Source organism: Protopterus annectens, chromosome 1.part2 (genome assembly GCF_019279795.1).
Source record: "Protopterus annectens isolate FY-2018-M chromosome 1.part2, PAN1.0, whole genome shotgun sequence".
In the NCBI taxonomy this organism is placed as follows: Eukaryota; Metazoa; Chordata; order Ceratodontiformes; family Protopteridae; genus Protopterus; species Protopterus annectens.
Genome location: NC_056727.1, coordinates 1,146,400,167 through 1,146,426,100, shown reverse-complemented (window position 1 = coordinate 1,146,426,100; position 25,934 = coordinate 1,146,400,167). Strand labels below are relative to the sequence as shown.

Here is a 25,934-nt window from a genome sequence, read left to right as displayed (position 1 = left end):
GCACCAATTGTTGCCAATATTATACTCTGGTGGTGGGAAAGGAGCTACATTTTTCCTCACAGTTTAAAGATCATATTATTAAATATTTTGCATACCTGGTTGATATTCTAGTTTTGTGGAAATGTAGTTTAGAATCTTTTAGTTCATACCTTGAATATGTTAATTTTACCACCACTTGCTTAGCATTTACCCACCAGGTTGAGGTCGACACATGGAATTTTTTGGATGCTAAAGTATACAAAGGTTACAGTGAGTGTGTGTATGAATCCACTATCTATAGGAAGCCTACATACTCTAACAGCTACTTGCATTTTAACTGCTTCAACTCTTACTGCCAAAAGAAAAAATCTAGTCAAAGGGCAAATGATTCACCTATCTAGGCTTGTTATGAATGATAATGTCAGGTTTAAGGAACATATAAAATCTTATTACAGATTTCAGGATGATATAAGTATCATTTGGAAATGTTCAGAAGAAATATTGGAAGAATTTTAACATATATAAATGAGACAACTTCTTTTTTAAGGTTCACATGGAATGTAAATTTAAACTCCATGAAATATTTGGATAATAGGTTATCCAAATATATAGTAGAAGAAAGGTACATAGCAAATATACATAGGAAAGAAACATATTCCAATAGCCTATTACATTATACTAGTTCACATCCTGTGCACCAGAAAAGATCTGTTATAAAAGGACAGCTAGTAAGAGCTGCCCGAATGATAACTAGAGAGCAAGATTTCATAGATGAATGTTCCAATTTACGATCTATGTTTTGCACAAGAGCATAACCCACAGAATTGGTAGATGAATTAACTCAAGAAGTGAAAAACAAAAGGGAAAGAGGCCATTTTAAGCCAATTTTAAATAAGATAAATAGACTAGAACATATAGTCCATCAGGGAAAAGTAGAAACTGTAATAAGTTTTGAAGATGAAAGTCAACAAGTGCAACAGTTACTTACAGAAAATAGGAAGATTTTTTCTGAAGCACTAATTTTAACATATAGTGAAGATTATAGGCCAATAAAATGGATTTTTGAGAAGAATTGGCCTATTTTGAATGAAGATTGTTATATTAGGAATGTGATAAGTGAAAGACCATTAATTGTTTATTGAAAAGGAAAAAAACTTGAAAGATCAACTCAAATATCAAAATGATAACCCCATTAATATAAAATATCAAATAAAAGGGAAATATAGTTGTAATTCAAAAGCACTTGTGTACCATGGGAAGTGTAAATCATGCCTAGCCTTTTACATTGGCAAAACTGAGAGGAACTTCTCTCAGATAATATATGAACATGAGTACACCATTAGGAAACACAACTTAAATAATGCTTTAACAAAACACATAACTGATAATGAAGGACATCAATTTACTTACACTATAATAAACAGTGTATTAATAGATGACAGAAAAGCCTGGGGGTTCTTGTTAGAGCTAAAAGAATTACAATGGCAGATAAGGCTTCAAGCAGATTGCTGGCCTGACATAAATGAATGTAGCTCGATTGCTCCAATCCTCAAGTTAAAAGCATTAAAAAGGGATAAAATAAAATAGAATGGAACACCAACTAGTATAAAGTTACTCATAATGGAATAACATGTTAAGACCACTGGATGTATTGTCAAGAGGTATTTATTAGATCTGTTTAAGGCACTGTGGCTTTAAAACAAATGGAATGCAATGTTTAAGTGTGTGACATGACAAATGATGTGATCCAATCGGAAAGAATGTGATATTATTTAAAGAGGAACAAGGCAATGTTAAGTGTCTGATGAAGTTTAACACTGTTTTAAATGAAAGCACTTACCATTTTATTATTTTTGTTAATTAAAGTGCATGTTGATTTTAATACAGCAGTCATAGTGAATTTTATATCTCAGACAGTCTGAAACTTGCCATTTTGGATTATTTCAGTTGTTTGTGGTCTCTTTGGATTGTGTTTGTTCATTGAATGATAATGTCTTCAATAGTGAGCTGATACAGCTCAAGAAAAATGTTCCTTGACAGGGAATACTGTGTTACTATGATATATGAATTGATTACTGTCATACAGGAGCACAGGCATACTCACTAGGGGCCACTTCTATGTGGTTCAGAACTACCTAACAAGAATAAGGGGTTAACAGCATGGTATTGTCTTATTACCACAATAACAGGTCTGCTAGGGCCATGCTTGATAATAACTGGACCCATGTTTTTGGTGGGTTAACTGAAAAAATGTAGAACACCCAAAAACTGTGTATAAAAAAGGCAGGAGTATCAACCATATACTTGAATGCCACAAACGCAAACTCATTTTACAACCCTGTAGTAAAGGTATGAAAATGTGTGGGTCATGTAAACAGTGTCCATTTATCAATGTGACACCCAATATTGTGGTGGACAATTATCTTAAAGTAATTAGTATAGAAGGTTCTATGATTGTCACTCTAGTGGTGTGGTTTACTTAGCAACATGCTTATTCTGCCCAGCCTTTTACACTGGAAAAACTGAGAAAACATTGAAATTCAGGATATATCAGCATTGTTATGCTATTAAAACTAAAAACATTTCTAATGCCTTAGCGAAACATTCTGGTTTGTACACTAGTTTTAAGAATGTATTTTTTGTGTGTTGGAGAATGTTCATTTTAACCCACAAAAAGGCAGCTGGTCAGCCTTTTTGGAGACCAGGGAAGCTTATTGGCAGGCATTATTGAATGCAACACAAGCCCGAAGTCTAAATGACAGGATTTCTCGGTCTAGCTTATTGCAGATCAGAACAGATAAACTTTGAATGCTGAACTGTGTTATTTTTTAATTTCAACAGAGAGTAAAATGGTAACATTATTTTTTCTTAAGTATTTATTGTTGATATTGTCACTTTTTATCAGAGAAACTGTTACTATGTAAAACAATTTAGTGATGCAAGTTGAATGTGAGGTTCTGTTCCTCTAAATATTCAGCCTTCAGTGCACCAAGCACTGTGATCGGTTTGTACATTTTAAAAGGCTGTGGCTTTGTACTGTGTGTAAGGTGAATAAGTTCTATTTAATAAAGAATGAAAACACTTATTTTTACACCAGTTTTCTGGCTGTGTCTTGTGTGGAAAGATTTTTTCAGTGTTTTTACTTGGTTTACTTGGTTTGTTAATAATAATTTAGAGACTAAACATTAGTGACTTCTAATCTTTTAACTCTCCTCATCCCAGCATCTGTTGCACATCTCATATATAATCCTTAGGCCCTTGGACTCCAGTAGTTATTTATTTCACATACTAAATTTGTTCCTTATAGTCCTCTTTCATTTTTCACATTCATATCTGTTCTGTGATTCCAAACAATTTATTTTTTCTCACAGTCCTATACTATTGAGCTACCTGATTTAAAAAAAAAACTGTATGCTATTTTTTGTAGCATAATTGTTCCTTGGCATAAGATAGACATCTCCATCCATCCTCAACCAATATTTTCCAATTCTGCACATGGGGTCAGGGTGTCACTTCAACAGTGACAATCATCTGGAGACGAGGTTTACACCACCAGGTGGCTAGCCCTGCCACAGTAGTTCATCTGTACCACTCACTTGCACCTACAGCCAATTTTTGAATGTCCAGTCCACCTACTGAATGTCTTTGGACTTTGAGAGGAAACTGGAATACCACAAGGACACCCACATGACAGACATGCAGATTCCACACAGAAGGCACTCCAGGCAAGAATCAAACCAGAGAATCTCTTACTGTGAGGTGACAATGCTAACCACTGCACCACCTTGGCCACCCCAAAGAAAGTCATGTATAAGGTTCTTATTCTGTTACTGCCTTGCACCTTACATAGTCTTTGTTTAGTATTATTTATGTGTTCTATGCTTCTGTATGCTTTTATGGAATGCAGGAGAGTTTTCATTCCCTGAGACTCCAGTGCTTATAACTCTTCCCAGCTGGACTATACTGGTTAACAAACACAAATGGATAAATAAATGCATGCAAGCATAAGGATCACAAGATCACAATGTGTCACGAGTAGAAAAATAAAGTTTTATGTATGTGGAAAGACATTGCATCCCACATCTCTTGTACCTTTCAACCTTGAGGTCACACAGCATTGGAGAAAAGAAAATACTTGGGATTTGACTCCACTCATGTTCCTTTCTTTACCTTCTTGCAAGGTTAGAAGGGGGAATGGCTCCTTTAAATAGTACGAGGAAAAGAACCATGTTATTTAACCACTTGTGCTGTTGAACTATGAATGTATCCCACCATTTAATGACAAAGAATTAAGAGGGCCTGTGTCTGTTTCAGAATGGAAACTAGAAGAAAGGAAATCCCTGGCTTTAGGAAATCCATGGCTTTGTTTTGAATAATATAATAATAAAGACACTCTGTCTATGTCCAGCTCTTCTATTTAATTTATTGCTTGAGGCAATGATATAAACATCTCTGTAGAAAAAAAAAATGTCAGGCTACACTGAGATCACATTCAAAAGAGAAAAAAGTGAAAAACAAGTAAGCAATTACTATTACAGTTACAGTTGATGCACATATTTCCATGTGATAGTAGCTCTGCATGATCTACATTAATCTTGGCTGACCTCAGTAAGATAAGGAAAAGAGCACAGTATGATGTTTGGAACTACTCTCATTTCTAAACAGATGGGATTACCAACACCTGTTAGCTGCACTTTTAAGTTATCACCAGCAATACAGAAATATCTGATGCTTAATGGATTATCCTGTTATTACTGATGTGCTGACACACTGATTTTCTACTCATATTGCTGTATCTACAGCAGCCATTTTTAAATGTTTTCCTCACAGTACAAGAAAATATTTAAAATTCTGTTTTTATAACAAACTAAGTGGTTGCATAATCTGGTATTTTCTGTAATGTCTAAGCCCAAATAATGTAAAGTTCTATTAGAAACAAAGAAATAAAGTAAAACACTACTAAAACTAAAATTGTTGTCTTTTCCCAGTTAATGATCGCCAAAGCTGAACTCCGGTCTGCTAATGATTGTCAGTAGATTTTCACGACTGCTGAGGTGCCAGCTCGACGTTCAACCTTCAACAAAGGCACACCCATTTACGCATGTCTTTCGAATGCCCACCCAACCATGGGGAGGACATGCAGACTCCACACAGAAGGCACTCCCTGCACTCCAGCCAAGAATCGAACGGGAGAACCTCTTGCTGTGAGGCAACAACACTACCGCTGCACCACCACCACGGATGTATAAAATTAAAACTAAAGTAAAACTAGTAAAAATCATATGAGCCCTTGGTTGGCTACTGATGCTTGAAAAAGAAAGAAAACTGAGAGCAGTTAACTTGAGGCCATGTTGCCTTTGTCTGTATGTTTACCTGTGACCTTAAAGCAGAAAAAAAATGTCTGCTCATTTTCTAATTAAAATATTTGTATTGTCTAAGTCAGAACTTCTAGTTGTACCTTTTGCCCAGGATGAATGTTACTGTTTTTCAATTTTAGTGCCATACATATAATATTCTTTACTTGTTTACTTGTTTGTCTTTGTATATATTAGAAAATTAAACATTTTCCACCCTAATTTCACTCAGCAAACTTTGCAGAAGGATATCATGGCTGGTAGTTTTCCATTTTTAATATTCTTTTTTACTTGTAATCATATAAGTGGTTTCCTGTAACTTTGGATGAGTAGATGCACATGCCTGGGAAATAACTATTTGTAATTAAAACTGCCCTTCCAGCCTGGGAGATTGCCTGCTGATGGATAAAGATCTTATAAAGGAAAACTTAGATGAGCAGTCATTCTTCTGTACAGAAATAAAGACTACAGTTTTGGAATTTTGCTTTAAACAAGTTGCTTTACCTATATGTCTTTTATTTAGACATACCTTGCCATTTGCAAAAATCATAAGTAAATAAACTTGTCAACTAAATACTAAACTAAATTAAAATGTGACTCTGTTGAAGGTGATGTATAAAACACCAGAGTTAAAAATATTATGATGCTTTCCTTTGACAGAGCATGCAGCTTAAATCATTATTCTATCATTAACTTTTCTACCTAGTTCTGAGTTTTTGATTATTAAAACAAATACTATGAAAATGCAAATGCAAATTGCTAAGAGGGTTATAGAGAAAATTTTAGCTTCATGAAGAAATGCTTCTTGGAGTTCTGAGATGGACTACAGCTCTTAGAATCAGTGGAGAATTTGCCATTAATTGCTGTATCATTATAGTATGTAACTGGTGTTAATAATTAAGTAACCTTTAGCATGCTAAGGCATGCACTTGATGTTTTCAAAAGGTGCTCATGGCAGAATCCTGCAGCAGCAAACTCCACTTGCTATCGCTTTATTACCGTTAGAAAACAATGGGATTATGGGACGACTCAAACTGAATTTGATCCAGACTTCGAATACTTACTTATTGCTTGATTCATTTTTACATTCAATTCTTCAGTAAAAATAAGTGATGAGGCTGTGAGTCAGCAACTATAAAATCCAAAAAGATCAGCACTAACTACCTCAACACAAGAGTCCACTTCAATTGAAAGAGAAAAACAAAAAAGAAGAATTTTTGCAGGGGGGGGGTGGTCAAACCCTTCTATCCTTCAAACCAACAAAAGTCAAAGTTTTAACAGTGTTACTATCATTCCATGCATGTGTGTTCTGCTAGTCAGTTATTCTAAGAAAGAAATTGCAAGAAATCCAAATGGTCATCCCAAAACAAACCTTTCATAATTTTCTACATTGTATGGCTCATTGTATAAATTCAGAATCGGACAAAAGACTTGTTTCTGAAATTCTCTGCAGATAAAGAATATGATGTCACCCAGAAATCACAGGGAAAAAAAACAGCTAGACATATTGCACAACACATCTACCACCGGTAAGAGTAGTATGCCAGTTTTGTAGTTATTGGAGGTTCTGGAACAATAATGGTTAACTACTCCATCCAAGAAATAAACCAAGTTGACTTCTTCCCCTAATTTAAATAGCGAGAAAATCATGAGTATGTTTGGGTCTCACTTTCTAAACCCTGTCAAATGCATTACGGGTGTCAGCATTTCCTCCTGCAAGACCACAATTCATAGAAAATGCTCTGTCTTCTTCAGCTACACTGTTATAACTAAATGGGTATATAAGCTTCTTCATAAACTAAAACCTGGTTTAATATCTGTAGAACTTGCGTTGTTTAAGGTCTCAGCACCAGTTACTGCATTCTTAATAACAATACTGATAAGCGGTTTTCTAAAGAATGCCTTGTGCCATCTATGTGGAAAAGGGACATACTGTGCAACTGCATAAAGCTGGCACATCATTATCCTTAAACAACTATAGACTATTGTGTTATTGTCACCTTTAATGAAAGCACTGGAAGTGTGTGCATTCACTAAATCTGCAATACCTGAAGAAGCATAAACTTATTTCTGAGACACAATGTTGCTTCAGAGTAGCACATTTAACAGACACAGACTTGATGGTTGTTGTTAATTTCATACAATGTCATCTACATAGCATAAAGTTGTGAAAAGTCTTTTCAAACCTATATGGATGATACAAACATACTACTGAATATTCTGTCTTGCTATAGTCTGTGACTCAGTGCCCCCGGATGACTTGTTAGCTACTTAGCAAATAGGTGCCTGTCAGTAAGACAGTTTAATAAAATTTCATCTTCATTTACTGAGATGCGAAGGCTCAGTCATGGTTCGATGACAGGACCTTTCTTATTCACGGTCTTTATGACAAGTCATTGTGGAATTGTCAAGCTAATACAATAATGAGATAATACAGTCATCCTACTTGTTAATATGACTTTGTCTCTAGTTAAATGCTAAACTACAGCATACAGCTTTAACTCTTGGCAATCATGGTTTTAGCTGTAGGACTGTACCTTAATGCTGGAAACACAATGACCATGTACCTTGCTCACAAACATCCTACCACAGATGATTCATTACCAAGTTCCACTTCAACTAACATCCCTAATTCTCCTTATTCAATGATTCAAGAATTCCAGCAGTAGACACCACTAAATTGCTAAATATTCTTGGGGATAACCAGTTCAGGTCTTGACCAAAACTAACAAAAATGTGGATGACTTTGCGGGCCCCCAGTGCAAGACAAACCACTACAATGATGTATTTACTTGCTTCACTTTTTTTTTATACTTTTGCTTACTAACTTGTAGTTACCAATAATGCAAAAGCTTGAATTACAATACTATAGAAACTCCAGATTTTCAGCACCATTGTTTTTCACTATATAGCTGTGTCGGGTTCTTACTTTGGTACTGAGGTTAAGTGATAAACCATGATACAGACAGACGAAAAGATAGCTTAGCAGTTCTGCTTTGCCAAGGCAGTCTCTCAATCAATCAATCAATCAATCAATCAATCAATCAATCAATCAATCAATCAGTCAGTCAGTCAATCAATCACTCAATCACTCAATCAATTATTCAAATCATACTCAAGCTGATAACTTGAATCCTGATGCATCAAATAAATAAATTCAGGCACTCGATACTGAAAACTCAAATCCAGATAGCAAGTAAGGAATGGAGGAAGGCCAGTTAAGTAAACATGTGCTATGTTTTTCATAGACAAGTCATATCATATACACATAACAATAGTTTGAGCAGGTGCTTTTGAGAATCTTGTTACTTCGCATATGTCCGCAATTTCAAAGGAAGCACCCAGATCTGTTCAAAACTGGTGGTCAAGGACACCGCATTCGCAAATGCTGTCGATTTAGCCAACCTACTGGCTAACAGATTCAGCAAAAACTTCACCCCACTGCCCCCCCATCAGTAAATCAGGACATCCCCAGTACCTGCTCCATACCCCTTATCTCTAGGGAACAGGTAATCACTGTCCTCTCAAAGGCAAAAAATACAGCCTCCATGGGACCAGATAACATCCCAGGCTGAATCCTACATGAACTCAGACATGAACTTGCAGCACCATTAGGCAACCTATACAACCAAAGCCTGAATATCAGCTTTATCCCATCCGAGTGGAGGACAGTCACTGTCATCCCTTTACACAAAGATGGAGCATCCACCAATCTGGGATTTTATAGACTCATCAGCCTAACTGGCCTGATCTCCTAGGCCATGGAACAGATTATCATTGACCTCATTAATAGGGACATTGGTAACCTCCAAACACTCAACCCCACACAGTTTGGCTTTGTCAAAGGAAGGTCATCTCTGTTAAATCTGGTCGACTTCTTTGGGACAGTCAGCAAGGCCATAGATGAGGGGAAGACAGTGAACACCACCTACCTTGACCTAGCCAAAGCCTTCGACACTATTCCCTATTCAGGCATAATAGATAAACACACTCAACTAGGCATCAATCCATATATTACCAGATGGGTAGCAAACTGGCTCATTGATAGAACCCACCTAATCAAAATAGGGGAAGCCTCCTCAAGCAGTAGATCCGTAATGAGTGGTGTACCCCAGGGATCATTCCTGGGGCCTCTGTTATTTAGAATATAGTTCTCTAAGGTGCAGGCGAAAACCAGTGGGATTTGGCTGACCAAGTTTGCATATGACTGCAAGCTGGGTGTGGTCATCAATTCCTCAAGAGATATGGATGTCCTCCAAGAGGGTCTCACCCAAACAAATGACTGGTGCTAGAAGCATGGCCTCAAGCTCAAAGCTAAAAAATGCATCATCATCCCCTTTGGGAAGAGTGATGTCACCACAAATTATCATATTAATAAAAACATCCAAAGCACACAATCAGTTGTGAGGCATTTGGGCACCCATGTTGATGGCAACCTGACTTTTGATCACCATGTTGCTTCCATTCTGCAGAAAGCTTTCTACATGTCCCACCTCATAAGTAAGGGTATCTCATCCAGAGACAAGGAGGTCATAACATCCCAGTATTCTTTCCTTATAAGGCCAATTATTGAGTACAATGCCCCCTTTGGCATGTACCTTGGAAAGCACATGCAGCAGCTGGAGAGACCACAGAGGTTCCTCACCTGGAGAATCCAGGGCCTCAAACATCTACCCTACACAGATAGGCTAAAAGCCCTGTCCCTCTAAGGTTCATACAGACTCCTCAAGGTGACCTCTGTCTGTCAAATGAAGCTGTCTCAGACCTCGCCTTGATGCACTGCTGCATATCTACAAATCAAGCTCCATTCCAGTAACCTGCACGGGCGACCTCAACCTGGTCTGTGACATCAATAGGACTTATTGGTGGAACAGATTTGTGCCCCATAGACTCCCCCATCTGTGGAATAGACTCCCTCTCCATGCCAAGCAGAGTACCTCATTATCCCTTTTTAAGTGCAACTTGGATAACTGGATGGGAAACAGAAAACCCCTTTGGGTGCTGACTTGTCTAAACATGGGCTAAACTCTTGGCTAGGCTTATAAGGGCCTCAAGGCCAATAGCCTAGTAACTTCCTATCATCCTATGATCCTATGACTGCCATATTGCCATTAATTTAAATAGCATTTAATTTCCTGACATTTCTGGAACATCACAACAAAATATTATGTTTAGCCTTTCAGTACCTCTAAAACTTCTCAATATTCACAGTGCATTTTACCTTAAACAGAGTGGGCAACACAAGTAATTCATCTTTTATAACATTGACTTGATACAAAGACTACAGACAGTTGAAAATGTCACAACCTGCAGCTTTGTAAGAAATATGTTTGTCTCATATATTTTACAGCTTAATTGCAAAACTCTGATCAATTAATGCAGGATTATTAAAACATGCTCACTAATAATCATAACAGACTAACATGCATAATATTTATTTATCTCATACTCATGTTATTACTACTAACTTTGCTGTGTAATACCCAACAATGAGGGAACCAAACTGATAAAATAGCACATAATACATGGGTCCTATACAGTAGAGAGACTAGATTTGATTTTGAACACTGCTTATCTTCTCTGAACCTAAATTTTACCCATGGTCTAATCTACATTTCCTAGTGCACAGTGTAGTCCAAAATACTAACCTGGCATAAGCTTCAGTAATTACTCTGATCAGTTACAAGATTGTCTCATACTGAAAAGATGTAGGCATTTCTGGAACAATCTGCACGTTTTAGTCAAAGGGCCATCTCAAAGACTCATTCAGTTAAGCATACACTAACAAAGCATTTCACAAAGCAATGGAAATGCAACTGTAGTCTAACATAAAGTGTCTACTTTCCTAACTATATCCATTTTTCAGCCGGCTATATGATCTAAATGTATGTTATTCGTAAGAAGATATGAGCAGTATTACTTCAGCTAGATTTACATTGTACCTATATACTGTCAGTTGCTTGTTTATAAGTAAGTTGATAAGAACTGTACTAGCTTAGCTAGATATGTATCTCTCAATTAAGCTATATAAACAGTAATGTAACTCATACATCTAGTTACATGTAATTGTATATTTCATATTTGCTTGGAGTTTTTTCTTCCCGTTACTTCAGTGAAAATAACACCTTCCTATTTGGATACTTTTGGACAACAAATGTGAACAAACATACAAACAAGCAAATAAATAAATTGCCTAACAAACAAACAAATGAATGAAGGAACAAATACTCCCATCTCCCCCTCTGTTCACAATTCCAAATTCTTCTCAAATATCGGATCTGTCATGGATGCCCCTTCTGCAGGTTTACACTTTCTGGCATCATTCTACTTTTCTGTATTTCTGATTATAATGAATGCAACCCTGGCCTTTCCCTCACTGCCCTTCCCTGCTTCCTATTCTCTCCATCACAGTCACCCCCTCACCACCTTACACCTTCAAACTGGCTATTGTTTTGTCTCCAGAATACTGGCAGATTTAACCCTAAGCTTCTATCCCTTAATGAATTCTAACATCTCCACACTTTGACAGCAACATGGTAGAAGAGCACCTCACATTATAAAATGTTTCACTTTCCTCACTTTATCTTTAAATTGACTGCCCAATGCACGCAAAAATGGCAGGTGCTTTCTTCTCTGTAAATATCACCTCACTTACACTCTTCTACCTGTCTCAACCAATACTGATAATTTCACTCCTACATAGCTTGAAGCCAACCTCGTTATTACCACTTCATTCCTTCCCTTCTAACATTCATTATTTTCTTTCTATCCCACTTCCAAGACATCTCTTCGTGCTTCATCAACAAGACTATTGCTTTAATTTTTGGTTACTTAAATAAAAACTTATGGCCTCTCATACAAAGGCACTAAGGAATGGTTAACTGATTTATCTTTTCCCAGCTTGTCAGAGATCCTATGAAGCCAAATTTTACCTCCAATAGTCAGTCCTGCTTAGATTACATATCTAGCAACACTCCAAATAAAATGCATTCTCTACACATTTTACCCCTCAACCTCAATGATCGTTGTTCTGCTCTGTTCCACTTGTGTAACAAAACACCCCCCATCCCCTCCATTATTATGAACATACTTCCCATGTCTCCCTTTCTCAGTTCTGTTTGTGAATACCTAACCAATAACCTCCTTACACTGCAAAGTAAATACTTTACAAAAGCTTTCACATGAAGGGAAAACCACCTAGCCCCTGGATATCCACCTGTTCCTTAAGAGGAAAGCCTGGGAATACTGGAAAAAAAGAACATCACGGATGCTTCTGAAGCACACTGTACCTCCCTTCATAATGCTGCAAAAATGAAATTTACAGACGGAAAGCCCAGTGCAACAGAATTAGGCAGTATGTACTGCTACACTACACCAGACACTTCTGACATGAAATTAACTCCACTTTAAGAACCAGATATCAAGCCCAGCTGGTAAAACCCTTCATTCCAGTCAGATCAGATCTGCATTTTCATCTTTCCAGCCAGTCCGATCCAATCTCCAATTGCTTCCAAACCCTGCAGCATGTATCTTTTCATTCCGCCTTAAAACATGTCTACAAAACAAATCACCAAACCCCTTAACAGACTGCTAAATCAAGATAATCTGGTTAATAATGGTCTCTAAATAAAACAAAAATATCAAATTAACAACACACAAAAACAAAATACGAGCCACGCAAAGTAAAAAGTTGAATTCACTTTATAAATATCATCTGGTACCTTGGCATTTTGCTTTCAGGGATAAACTACAATCAACAATCACATTTCAGCTCCTTTATACAACAATGCCTCCTACTGATTGGTTACAAAACATTTCAAACACACTCCAGCTTACAAACATATTAATATTACAAAGTCAAAATAAATACTTTATAACATTCACATGTTAAAACTTTTTTGTTGGTAAATTTCCTTACACAAAAACTTTATTTCTTAGCTAAATTATTCCCAGAAGGCAAAATGCTGAGGTACCAGATGATATATTTGCAACAGGCAAGGCCTATAGGACCCACCTCTGTCACAACCTAAATCTTCTAAGGAGGCTAGAATGGTCTAGTCTACTTCAGTACAACCAGTTTATAATTGCCCATAAAGTTCTTAACCACCCTGATAATACACCTGCACTTAAAAATGTCATCAACCCTTATAGCAACCTCAGGTCACTTCGCCCTTCTAATAAACTACTGGTTCAAACATCCAAACTCAACAACTCTGCTGGGGACTCTCTGTTTGCTAACTCTGTTGGCAAAACTTGGAACTCTCTTCCTACTGATCTTACTCTTGAACCCTCTCTTAGTTAAAAAAAAAGCCTCAAGCTATACTTTAAAACTCACTGGATATGTCCTTGTTCAAACCCAGCTAGATCCTCCTCTATAGTCTGTAATCATGTTACATTGCCTAGTCAATTTGTCAACACTGTTTTAAAAATGTATGATTATATTACCTGCTTGCTCAACTGGAGCTTGTAAACTGTGTGTAACTTGTAATCATTTTGTGATTTTTTACTGTATGTTCTACCTTGGAGCTTTTCTCCCTGGGCCTCCACTGAAAATGGACATGTATCCAATCAGACTATCCTGGTCAACAAATGTAAAATAAAATAAACAAATAAATAAATAAATAAATAATTTATAAAGTGAATTCAGTTATAATGGTCTCTGCCTGGTTCCTCAACCTTTGTAGAGAATGTATTATTTTAATTCTCTGTCAGCTCTTTACCCACCATAGTTTTTTTTTTCAAATAATTGGTTCAATCATTTTTCTTTCTTTAAAACAAACTCCCCTTCTGATGCATGTCTTTAATCCTGTCTTTCTTTTGCCTTTCTCCTTTAGTCAAGCATTTGGTGAGGGGTGTCTATCCCCAAGCCTCCAAAATTCTTAATAGCTGTCACATTCTAGTTTGTAGCATGGTTTCATATTATATAAAATCATCAATGCTTCTAGTTTCATAATTAACAGACTCCATTCTTGTAGCCATGGATATGGCTCTCTATCTGGTCCCCTCTTCACTGAGTTTTCTAAAGTTTTCGATTCTGAAAACACCATGTTCACATTGCCAGTTTGTACATTGCCAGTATTTAGTTTCCTAGTTAGTTGCCTGACAGATCTTTCCAAGTCAAAATAAACTTGAAAAGCTCATCACCTGCCTCTCTTATCACGTGAGCCCTACAAGGCTCTGTTCTTGGTGTACTTCTCTTTTCTTTATTCCTAAGCTCACTCCCATCTGACCGCCTCCTCACCAAAATCCTTATCTATACTAACAACTGTGCTCTTACTACTCACTGTGGTCCTGTCATCAGCACCATAAAGTACAAACCCTTTCAGGATCATTTAGAATATCAACAAACTGCCCTCCTAGCTGGAAGACAAACATTTCATCATAGACTAGCATAAAACCAAAGCTATGTTTTTTAGAACCAAGGATAAACTCACATCATCTACCCACACAAACAATTTCCTTAGCTATTAAAACAACTCCATCAGACTTGTTCCTACCATCAGATACCTAATTTTTCATCTTGACCTAACATTCTAAATAGACTCACATGTTATTGCTATTAAAACTGATATCATTTGGGCTATTATATTTTGGAAAACTTTAGATTCCTCACCCCTGATGGTCACTCTTCCATAGGGCAAGGAATTCTTGAATATACTCTTCTGATTCATGCTACTTACTCCAGTAAAAACGGCACCCTCCTGTGATGCCTGTGCACTGGCCCAGCAATCAAGGAGCCTCAATCCTCACCACTAACACCAGTAAGGGGTGTCTCATATAGGAGGAAAGGATAACAAATACACACAGTAAAGTACAATTTCCTTTAAGAGCAAACAGAGATCACAGACAGTCCGGAGCTGATTGCTCCCTTATTCTCCAGGTCCCCAATAAGACTCCCCACTGGCACAGCTATAAGGTCCAGATCTCAGCCTAGTGGACAAGCTAAAACCTCCAGCACCCTTTCTGTCCAACCAGTGCTTTGTGTCCCTGCCCAAGTAGCTCACACACACACACACACACACACACACACACACACACACACACACACACACACACACACGCACACACACAACACAGCAGCACATAAACAACAGCTGAAAGTTTACATAAAAATATGTGGCACTTTTAAATGCACTACTCACAATTTGGGTTGGTAGTTCTCCAATGCTTTGAGATTCACTTGTATATTAAGTACCTGTTAATATTTTTTTAAACCTCTGTATCATACTCTGTGCTAAGCTCTGCAATAGTTGCACTGCTCTGCATTCTAAACTTTTGTTGTACCTGTTTCATAACTGAAAAGGGTTCATGGATCAGCTCACCTACCTGGTTATCAAGGAAAGAACAAAAGAAAGAAAGAAAGAAAGTAGCCCAAGTAGCTCACACACACACATGCACACACACACACACACACACACACACACACACACACACACACACACACACACACACACACACACACACACACACTTTGAGAAGAGTTTATACAACCACACAGACACTCCTGGGTTAGGCTGGCACAGGTTCTCCAGCTGTGCCCCTTTTTACCAGACTATACGGTAGTACCAGCTGCCACCACCCACTAATATTTATCAGCTACTCAAAGGCCCTTAAAAGGGTGTCCAATTATTACTGTGCAATATTATTATCCAATTGGTAGTATAGCCCAGGGCTAAAGCTATTAGAGTGGCTTTGTACAATTTTACCAAAAGTATGCAAGTACTCTAAAGAGCTTAAATTATCTCTACAAAAACAGCTACAGTTGGAAGGGTTTAAAAATATTTAATAATAAATAATAAAACCACATGACTATACTTTTTACTACACAGTGGAGTTCAGAGATCACAGAGAAATACTTAAAATAATTCAGTAGTACAGTTCTGACCACAGAAAAATGCTTAGTCTAATCTTTCTAGTTTCTAGCTATTTCTAAGATAAAACACAAGTCTAAGATAAACTTACATATAGAGCAAGACAGTGCTGATGAGTTGGATGGTCAAAATAAAAATGCATAATGCTCTCTGATTCTCTTTGTTTTTAAAATCACATTCCTGGTTCACATTACATCATTCTTCACACTTCCCTGGGTTCCCAGGCCAACAGAAACTACATTTACATTCTTCACTTCTGGGCAGAAACCAGAGCAATAAAATACATTTATGCATGCAAATGCTGGCCATTAACACTGGCCTTAAAACAATAGCAAGAATTCTTTCATCTAGACCATCTGGAGCCGTGTTTAGATCAAAGGGTCACAGCATGCATTACTTGGTCAGCAGAGTGCACTGTTGTTACATTTTTTCCAGTTCCACATGTGACACTATTTTTACCATTTAAGGCAACAAGCCTGTGGTTTACATTAATATTTACAGATGACAGAATTATCTCCAAAATTCTATCTGGCTAGGCTGGCAGCCTTCATCTAACTTCACCCAATCTTCACATATCCCCCCCCCCCCAGAGAACTCAAGCTAGTTTTTCAAGTGACCCTTGAGAAATGCTGTTTGAGGGAGTTAGGTCTATCTGAGTGTACCTTACCCCATTCCCTGTCTTGAGAGCCCATCTGCATTGGCATTACTAATCCCACTGCGGTGCTACGCAGACATTTCATATGCTTGCAACCCCAGGCTCCATCTTGGCAACTTGGCATTTTGCTGGCTGGCGATGTTTAACCATGTTAGGAGGCTGTGATCTGTCATAACAGTGAATTTCCTTCAATACAGGTAAGTCTGACATTTCTGCAGTGCCCACACTATGGCTAGACATTCCTTTTCTGCAGCTGCATAGTATTCCTCCCTGGGTTGGAGCCTAAAACTGAGATAAGCCACTGGGTACTCTTCCCCCTCTGAAGAAATCTGGATAAGTAGACCTCCCCTATCCCATGGTTCGAAGCATCCACCCGCACAACAAATTAATTGCTATAATGTGGGCTGGCTAACATATAGGGTCCTCCCAAAGCTTCTTTAAGTTTCTGGAATGCCTGCTCACATGCTGGGGTCCACACTACCTTATCTAGCCTGTTCTTCCTTGTCAGGTCTATGAGGGGAGCAGCTATGGTACTAAAACTGGAGATGAACTTTCTGTAGTACCTTGCTGTACCTAAAAATGCCCTCACCTGATTTTTAGTAATAGGGGTAGGCCATGCCTGAATGGCTTCAACTTTGGCAGGTTCTGGCCTTATCTTAATACTCCCCACTCTGTGTCCTATGTAGGAGACCTCTGCCATACTCACCTGACATTTGCTCGGCTTAATAGTTAACCCTGCCCTCTGTAGTCTGCCCAGCACCTCCCTGATATGCTGAAGGTGCTCTGGCCAGGAATGGCTGTAGATGGCAATATCATCTAGGTAAGCAAGAGCAAACCCTCCTGCTCCTGCTAGGATATGATCTACCAGCCTCTGGAAAGTCATTGAGGCATTCTTCATCCCAAAGGGCATCTTTGTGAACTCATACATGCCAAAAGGAGTCACAAAGGTTGATTTCTCTCTAGCACTGGGAGTCAAGGGCGCCTTGGTAACCCTTGGTAAGATCAATGGTTGTAAAACACTTAGCCCCACCCAGCTGCTCTAGGGTCTCATCTGTCCTAGGCATGGGGTAAGCATCTGGCTCTGTGTGACTATTTAATTTCCTATAGTCCACACAGAACCTAGTGCTGCCATCCTTCTTTGGCACCAGCACCACTGGGGAAGCCCATGGACTGTTGGAATCTTAAATCAAACCTAGTTCTACATCTCCTGTACCTCCTCCCTCAGAGTCTGACTCTCTCAGGCACTCTATAAGGGGCCTGCCTAATAGGCCTTTGAGGTCCTGTATCCACCTGGTGCTGCCCCAGGTGGGTGCATCCTTGTTTCCCAGTGAACATGTCTGCAAATTCCTGCAACACTGCTCAGATTTCTCGAACCTGGGTAAGACATAACTGCTGGGACATTGCTACCCCTTCCACTGAGGTATCAGCCCGAACCTCACTGAGGAGATCAGTCACCAGAACTCCTTGAAACTCCTCCTGCAATCCACTGCAAATGCTCAGCACAAGGGCCTCCCTATCATGGTAAGGTTTCATCATGTTAACATGGTACAATTTGTGTCCCTGCCTTCTACCTAGCAGTTCCACCATGTAACTAACATCACTTACCTTTTTTACCACCTTGTAAGGTCCCTCCAAAGCTGCTTGCAGCTTGTTGTGTCTGACAGGAATAAAAAACATTACCTGCTGCCCCACAGCATACTCTCTAGCTCGAGCATTCCTGTCATACCACACCTTTTTCTGTTGTTGGGCTTCTGCCAGGTTCTCCTGGGCCAAGCCTATGAGTTCCCTGAGCCTTGTCCTGAGGTTTGGGATGTATGCCACAACAGACTCCTTGTGAGACTCACACTCACCTTCCCACTCATCTCAAATTAAATCTAGAGGTCCCCTCACCCTATGCCCATACAGCAACTCAAAGGGTGAAAAACCTGTGGATTCCTGGGGGACCTCTCTTTAAGCAAACAACAAGATGGGGAAAATATTTGTCCCACTCCCTCTTAAACTGATCTGCAAATGCCCGCAGCATGGACTTGATTGTAGAGTTTAACCATTCAACAAGACCATTAGTCCGGGGATGGTAGGGGGTGGTCTTCATGTGCTTCACCCCACAGGACTTCCGCAGACAAGCCAGCAAGTATGACATGAAATTGGCACCAATGTCAGTCAGTATTTATTTTGGGAAACCTACCCTGCTGAAAATCTCTAACAAAGCCTTTTCCACCTTCTCTGCCTCAATGAAGGTCAAAGACACTGCCTCAGGGTATAGTGAAGCATAATCCACTACCACTAGGATATACTTTTTCCCTGTGGAACTTGGGGTACTCAGAGGACTCACAATATTCATAGCTACCCTCTGAAATGGCTCCTCAATCATAGGCAAAGGCATCAAAGGAGCTCTCACCTTGTCTCATGCCTTGCCTACCTTTTGGCACTGCTCACATGTCCTGCAGTACCCTGTTACATCTCTGGAAATTCCAGGCCAATAGAAGTTTGCATAATACACCTCTTTGTACATTTTATGCCCATATGACCTACAAAAGGAATATCATGGGCTATGGCTAGAAGCACCAGGTGGTAGGCTCTAGGCACTAACAACTGCTGTACTCTCTCACCTTCTAGCCCTCCCTCAGGTGTCCAGTCTCTGTATAGTAACCCTTTATCCCAGTATACAGATTCCCCCTTTCCTTGAGAATCAGGTGCCTCCCTAGATACCTGCCTCAGGCCTTTCAATGTAGGGGCTGAGCCTGTCTCAACTCTCTCCTTGTAACCCTTCCCAGTTCCCCTTCCACAAGAAATCTGGCATCCTCTGAGAGTGGTGCCTCACTGTCAGCCTGGGTACAACTACTCACCTCTACCTTTGCAGTGACTCTGTCCAATGGACCATCAGTACCCCCAAGCAGCTGTGGCTCACTTTCAGTCTCCCTTCCTGAAGTAACCACCTCACCAGTCCTGGCTGCAAGTATGCAGTCTGTCTGGGTCTCCCCCCAGGCTACCAGACTTACCTGCTTGTCTCCAAGCCTGACTGGGTGTAACTGCATAAGCACATGGTACTGCCTCATCCAAATCCTTCCCTATCAGGACATCTGCAGAATGGTAGTTTGGTACCTCAGGTGTCAGAAGATAACCTACTATTGGCATTTTGTCTTTCCCACTTACTGGCTCCCTCACCTTTTGGTCCCCACCTTGCCTCCATGGACACATGTATGCCACACAGCTTCACTGGTTGCATTCTAAACATTTAACCCTAGCTCCTGGATGTGTACCTGGACTCGTGGCTTCCCCTGATACTGGCAGATTCTGTTGGTGCAGTCTGTGCTGCCCACCATGGGTTTTTTTTGACCCATGAGCAGTACTGGGGTGTCCCTTTCCTGTGCAGAGCTGCCCTGCATGCCAGGTATATGTCTTCCTTCTTCCCCAACTCATCTGAAGTGGTACATTGTCTGGCAGCTAACCAGATCCTCATGTCCTCAGGCAAAATGCTAAGGGCTTGTTCCCCTCACCAAAAGGGCTGCCAGCCCTTCAAAAGTGGTGACTTGACATCCACTCACCCCCCTATGGAAATAAGTGCTCAGTTCAGCAACATATTTACACACACTTTCAACTGTCTTGCGCCTATGCTAATAAAACTTTTTTCCTATATGTTTCAGGTGTTAGCTTAAACAATTCTAACAAGTGATTTTTTTCACAGCAGTATAACTAAACATGCAACATCAGACATTTTTGACAAAACAGTTACAGCTTTACCATGGAGTAAGGGAGTCAGGAACCGTACCCAGAGCCTTTGGTCGACACCATACTGTTTGCATATCCTCTCAAACATATGAATGAGACTATCAAAATTATCCCCCTCTTTAAACTGTGGAAGACATTTACTGACCTTTTCTACTTCTGGGGTCCAGTTACTCCCTTCCCCATTACCTCCATGACTCTTGCGAGGAGTCAGCATTTCCCTCTCATGCTTCCTCTGCTGCTCCTTTTCCTCAGCTTCCAGGCATAGCAGTTTCTCATTCTCCTCAGCCTGTAGACTCCTCAGTCTCTCAGCTGCTTCTATCTTCAAATGCCTGGCCTCCAACTCAAGTCTCTTTAGTTTCAGATGGATTTTTAAGCCCTCTGCAGAAAGGTTGAGCTGTCCATTCTCCAAGGGTATTATATCTCCACTTCCAGTTTGATTGTCCTCCTGGTTGCTGTTTTCTGATGCAGCTGTAACCAAGGCTGCAATTAGGTCTGCCTTGGTCAGGTTTCCATGCACCAGTCCCCTTGCCTGGCACATCTCAGCCAGCTGTCTCCTTGTCAGCTTTCCATATTCCTCTGTTGACATGTTGTCTGCTCACCCTGACTAACTAAACTAACAAAAGAAATAAAACAATTGTGATCTGAACTCTGAGTATTCACTGCGTGGCTGATTTAGAGTACAAAACACCTTCAGAGCTCACTGTACACAAGCTACAGGAATACACTCTACCCACACCACTACAAGCCAATTAGTATTTACCGACCTATTAATATGTGGTGTGGATATTCCACCACTGCCAAACAATTAATATGGTGACACCCGTGCACTGGCCCAGCAATCAAGGAACCTCAATCCTCACCACTATCACCAGTGAGGGGCGTCTCATATAGGAGGAAAGGATAACAAATACACACAGTAAAGTGCAATTTCCCTTAAGAGCACACAGAGACCATAGTCATTCCGGGGCTGGTTGCTCCCTTGCTCTCCAGGTTCCCAATAAGACACCCAACTGGCACAGCTATAAGGTCCAGATCTTAGGCTAGTGGGAAAGCTAAAACCTCCAGCACCCTCTCTGTCCAACCAGTGCTTCATGTTCCAGCCCAAGTAGCTGACACACACACACACACACACACACACACACACACACACACACACACACACACACACACACACACACACACACACAAATACACACATACACACACACACACACACACACACACACACACACACACACACACACACACACACACACACACACACACACTTTGAGAAGAGTTTATACAACCAGACACTCCTGGGGAAGGCTGGCACAGGTTCTCCAGCTGTGCCCCTTTTTCCCAGACTATATGGTAGTACCAGCTGCCACCACCCACTAATATTTATCAGCTACTCAAAGGCCCTTAAAAGGGTGTCTAACTATTACCATGCAATATTATTATCCAATTGGTAGTATAGCCCAGGGCTGAAGCTATTACAGTAGCTTGGTACAATTTTACCAAAGGGATGCAAGTACTCTAAAGAGCTTAAATTATCTCTACAAAAACAGACCAGACACAGAAGGGGTTAAAAATATTTAATAATAAATAATAAAAACACAAGACTATACTTTTTACTACACAGTGCTAGTCAAGAGTTCAGGGATCACAGAAAAATGCTGAAAATAATTCAGTAGTACAGTTCTGACATCACAGAAAACACTTAGTCTACTCTTTCTAGTTTCTATCTATTTCTAAGTGAAAACACAAGTCTAAGATAAACTTACATATAGAGCAAGACAGTGCTGATGAGTTGGATGGTTAAGACAAAAATGCTTAATGCTCTCTGATTCTCTCTGTTTTTAAAATCACATTCCTGGTTCACATTACATCATTCTTCACACTTCCCTGGGTTCCCAGGCTAACAGAAACAAGCCTGTGGTTTACATTAATATTTACTGATGACAGAATTATCTCCAAAACTCTATCTGGCTAGGCTGACAGCCTTCATCTATCTTCACCCAATCTTCATACCTCCAAACTCTGTCTAATGCTTTATCCCGCTGTCTCCAAAAATGTGAACATCACAGTGCAATTCCTTCTCATGCAGATCAGATACTAGAGAAGAATTCTGTCCTTCAGATGACACACTCAAATGAGGTCCCATTTGCCTGAGCTTGAGGGTAGCTCAAGTGGATATAAAAGATCCCATTACACTTATCAAAAACAATAAGGGCATTTCCCTTACACCTTGGCCAAATTCTCCTAGTCAGTATAATTATCACTGTGGGTCTCCCCTGAAGATGACCACAAGCCTAATGGGACTAGCCTAGTCAAGATAGGATAAATAAAATAAAACTAAATAAATAAAATATCTTGTCTTTTTTTTCTGAATATAATCCTCATAGTCCCGAAATTTAACACCAACAACCAAATGACATTAAACTTATTCCTTGACCTGTCCACAGGTCACTGAGATTTCTTGCAGATGGTGATCCTAGTCTAAAGAGTCTCTAATAACCTTGTTAGCTCTGACAATGCCTTCCACCACCTAAAAGCTAAGGTCAGGGATACATGACCCCTAACATCAGGGACAATGACACTCTTCCTCCCCATCTCAAGGACAATGCAGCCCATTCTGCTTTTTCTACTGCTAATACTGCCTCTTTTTCAGACCACCATTTCCCACTGCACAACATTAATTAAAACAATTATTCAAATATCCTGTATTTTAATGCACTTAATAATAACCATTATTATATTTTTATTGCTTATATATGTCCCTTAAGTGTATGCCTTTGCTTTGTTTGCATGTTTGCACACTTCATTTATGTATTGTCAGTCTGCCCTGTTACACGTCTGTGTAAACTGTGTACATTTTTGCTGTTTGTAGCTGAAATGGGTCCACTGGATCAGTGCAGTACCACAGAAAACAAACAAATAGAAACAAAACTAAACAAATCAATCTACAAATAAATGCATAAATTGTTAAACAAATGTTCTAACTGGAAGACATGGTACCAGAGACCTGAGATGCATCTTGCTATGTGGTAGAGTGATCACACCACTATAAGAGCCACTCCCACTAGTGACAGACTATATAAATTGTGATCATATATTAAACTACTCTGTGTAATAAAGGGCATCTATAACTGAGGATTTAAAAACACTGGCAGAGATTCATAAATAATCCTTTTTTTCCTCTAGAGTAGGGTTGTATTTATTCAGTACAGTCATGCTACAGTGTACAATCCAGACTTTCAGTACGAAGATCGTAGACATGATTACATCACCCTTTGACCTCCCTTTTCTTCAGCAGAATCCATTTGACGGATATGTTACCCTATTACCATATTTTCATTATGTTTCTCTTTTTTTTTTCCTCTTTAGGATGGTGGTTTGATGCATGTGGCCCTTCAAATTTAAATGGGATCTACTACCCTGGTGGTACTAATACAGTCAAGTACAATGGCATTAAATGGCATTACTGGAAAGGCCCTAGCCATGGCGTCAAGACAACTACCATGATGATCCGGCCAACTGATTTTTAACAGGACTCTACCTTCATAAGAAGACCTTTCTTGACATGACTCAATGTATGATGTTGTCAGAAATCAGTAGTCTTCTGGAACAGTGGGAACATGACTTCAAGCTTTCATTTTACCTTCTGCAAATTTAAAGCAAAATACATTTTTTTAGCTTACAAAGTTACCAAAATAAAATGAAAGTCGTTACTGTATTCTACTCCAGCACCACTTTATCATAAGCACTGATGTGTTTTTGGACAGTGTTATGCACTAAATGCATTTAATACAAACACCACTGTAGTGTAGTCCATCGGCTGCACGCTGTAGTATTGTGATCGCTGAACAAGCTGCTTTCAGAGTGCAGCTTCACTGATAAAAAAAAACAGTTTACAGATAATAATCAGCTTCCTCTCCAGTTTTACTTGAATGGACACTACTAGAGTTGTGGTACAATCATCTTTTTTTTTTTTTTCAAGAGGAGTTAACAAGTGAAATTGTATATATTATAGCTTATACTTTGCTTAAGCATTCAAGGCAGTAGTGAATTTCTAGAACAAGTCTGCCGGTTGACCTGTAAAGAAACCACTGCTGATTTCAGCTCTCTAGCTTATCAATTTGTTATTCCATAAAAATTCTGCCTACAGATTGACATTGCCCTAGAGAATTTTACAAAGATTTGGAAACGTAAGGGAATTCAGTGAAATGCGCAACTACATGTGTTCTACATTGTATTTCTTTGTAAACAGACTTTTTATGGTTAATCTTTTAATACACATTGTTAAATTTCTTTTTTCTCTTGACTTCATGGGGGGGGGGGGGCAGTTATTATCATGGGAGTGTTAATTTAAATGCATTTCTTACCTGACTTCACAGGAGGTTTTTTTTATTCTAGAAGCATTCATTTGTTTGTTGTTGGACTGTAGTTTACAAAACTGCATTATCATGACAATACAAGGTTTACTAGTAGGTATTGTTAAATATGCATTACTTTTCATACTTAAACAGTCTTTAACAGCATAAACAATATCACATTCAGTTTCAGTGACCTGAAATTGGCTGAATCAATTCTCCTTTAAAACAGTGTTTTGTTATTGTTTAGTCTCTGCTAGAGGTAAGACTAATCATAACCCATTCTGTTAACTAGTTTCAGTGTCCTGGTCAAAAGCATTTGTGTTCTAATGAAAGTTATAAAACGTGCGCCAGTATAAAGAATAATAACATGTAACATGGTATGATCAGAATCACAACTAATATGGTAATTAACTTTCTACATATATCACATGAATGTCTTCACATCCTTTAGGCCCCAATGGCCTAATTGATAAGGCATTGGCCTCCTAAACCAGGGATTGTGGATCTGAGTTCCATCTGGGGTGATATAATCTTGATGAGTTTTCTTTTTGGACTGGATAGCACAGCTAGGCTTATAAAGGCCCTTGGTGATCTTAGTGTATACCTACGGACCTATTCTGTACTCATGCATAAGATTACTTTTGCTGACTGCAACATACAGTGCAGAAAAATCTGGGATCAGCAATATTAGGGTGAAAACAGTTTATTTTTAACCAGAAAAAAAAAATTTCAGATTCAAACATATTTGACTGTGAGTAGCTAGTCTATAAGAAGCATTTTTTTTCTTGTCCACAGAGCTTTATATGTTACGGTTCTTCCCCCCACCCCCAACTTTCCCCTGTCTGGCTAGAATTGCTGAGTCAAGATCAAAGCCCCTTGTTGAGTACTGCGTGTATTTCATCATCCACACATCTGCTGCACAGGGTTACACAGAGCAGCTGAATACAAGTGTCAAAGGTCATCTTAAAACTGTTGTGAGTTAGGCTAC

At 39.2% G+C, this 25,934-nt stretch overlaps 1 protein-coding gene across 1 annotated transcript in view; it reads left to right on the top strand.

Annotated features, from left to right (window-relative positions):
* LOC122792267 (angiopoietin-2-like) overlaps window positions 1–24,881 on the top strand; it is a 1,226,949-nt gene extending 1,202,068 nt beyond the window's left edge. Inside the window, exon 9 of the mRNA XM_044060020.1 lies at window positions 23,958–24,881. Within this exon, the coding sequence (XP_043915955.1) occupies window positions 23,958–24,118 (161 nt within the window). The 3' untranslated portion in view covers window positions 24,119–24,881. The remainder of the gene's footprint in view (window positions 1–23,957) is intronic.
* Window positions 24,882–25,934: the final 1,053 nt, after the last annotated feature.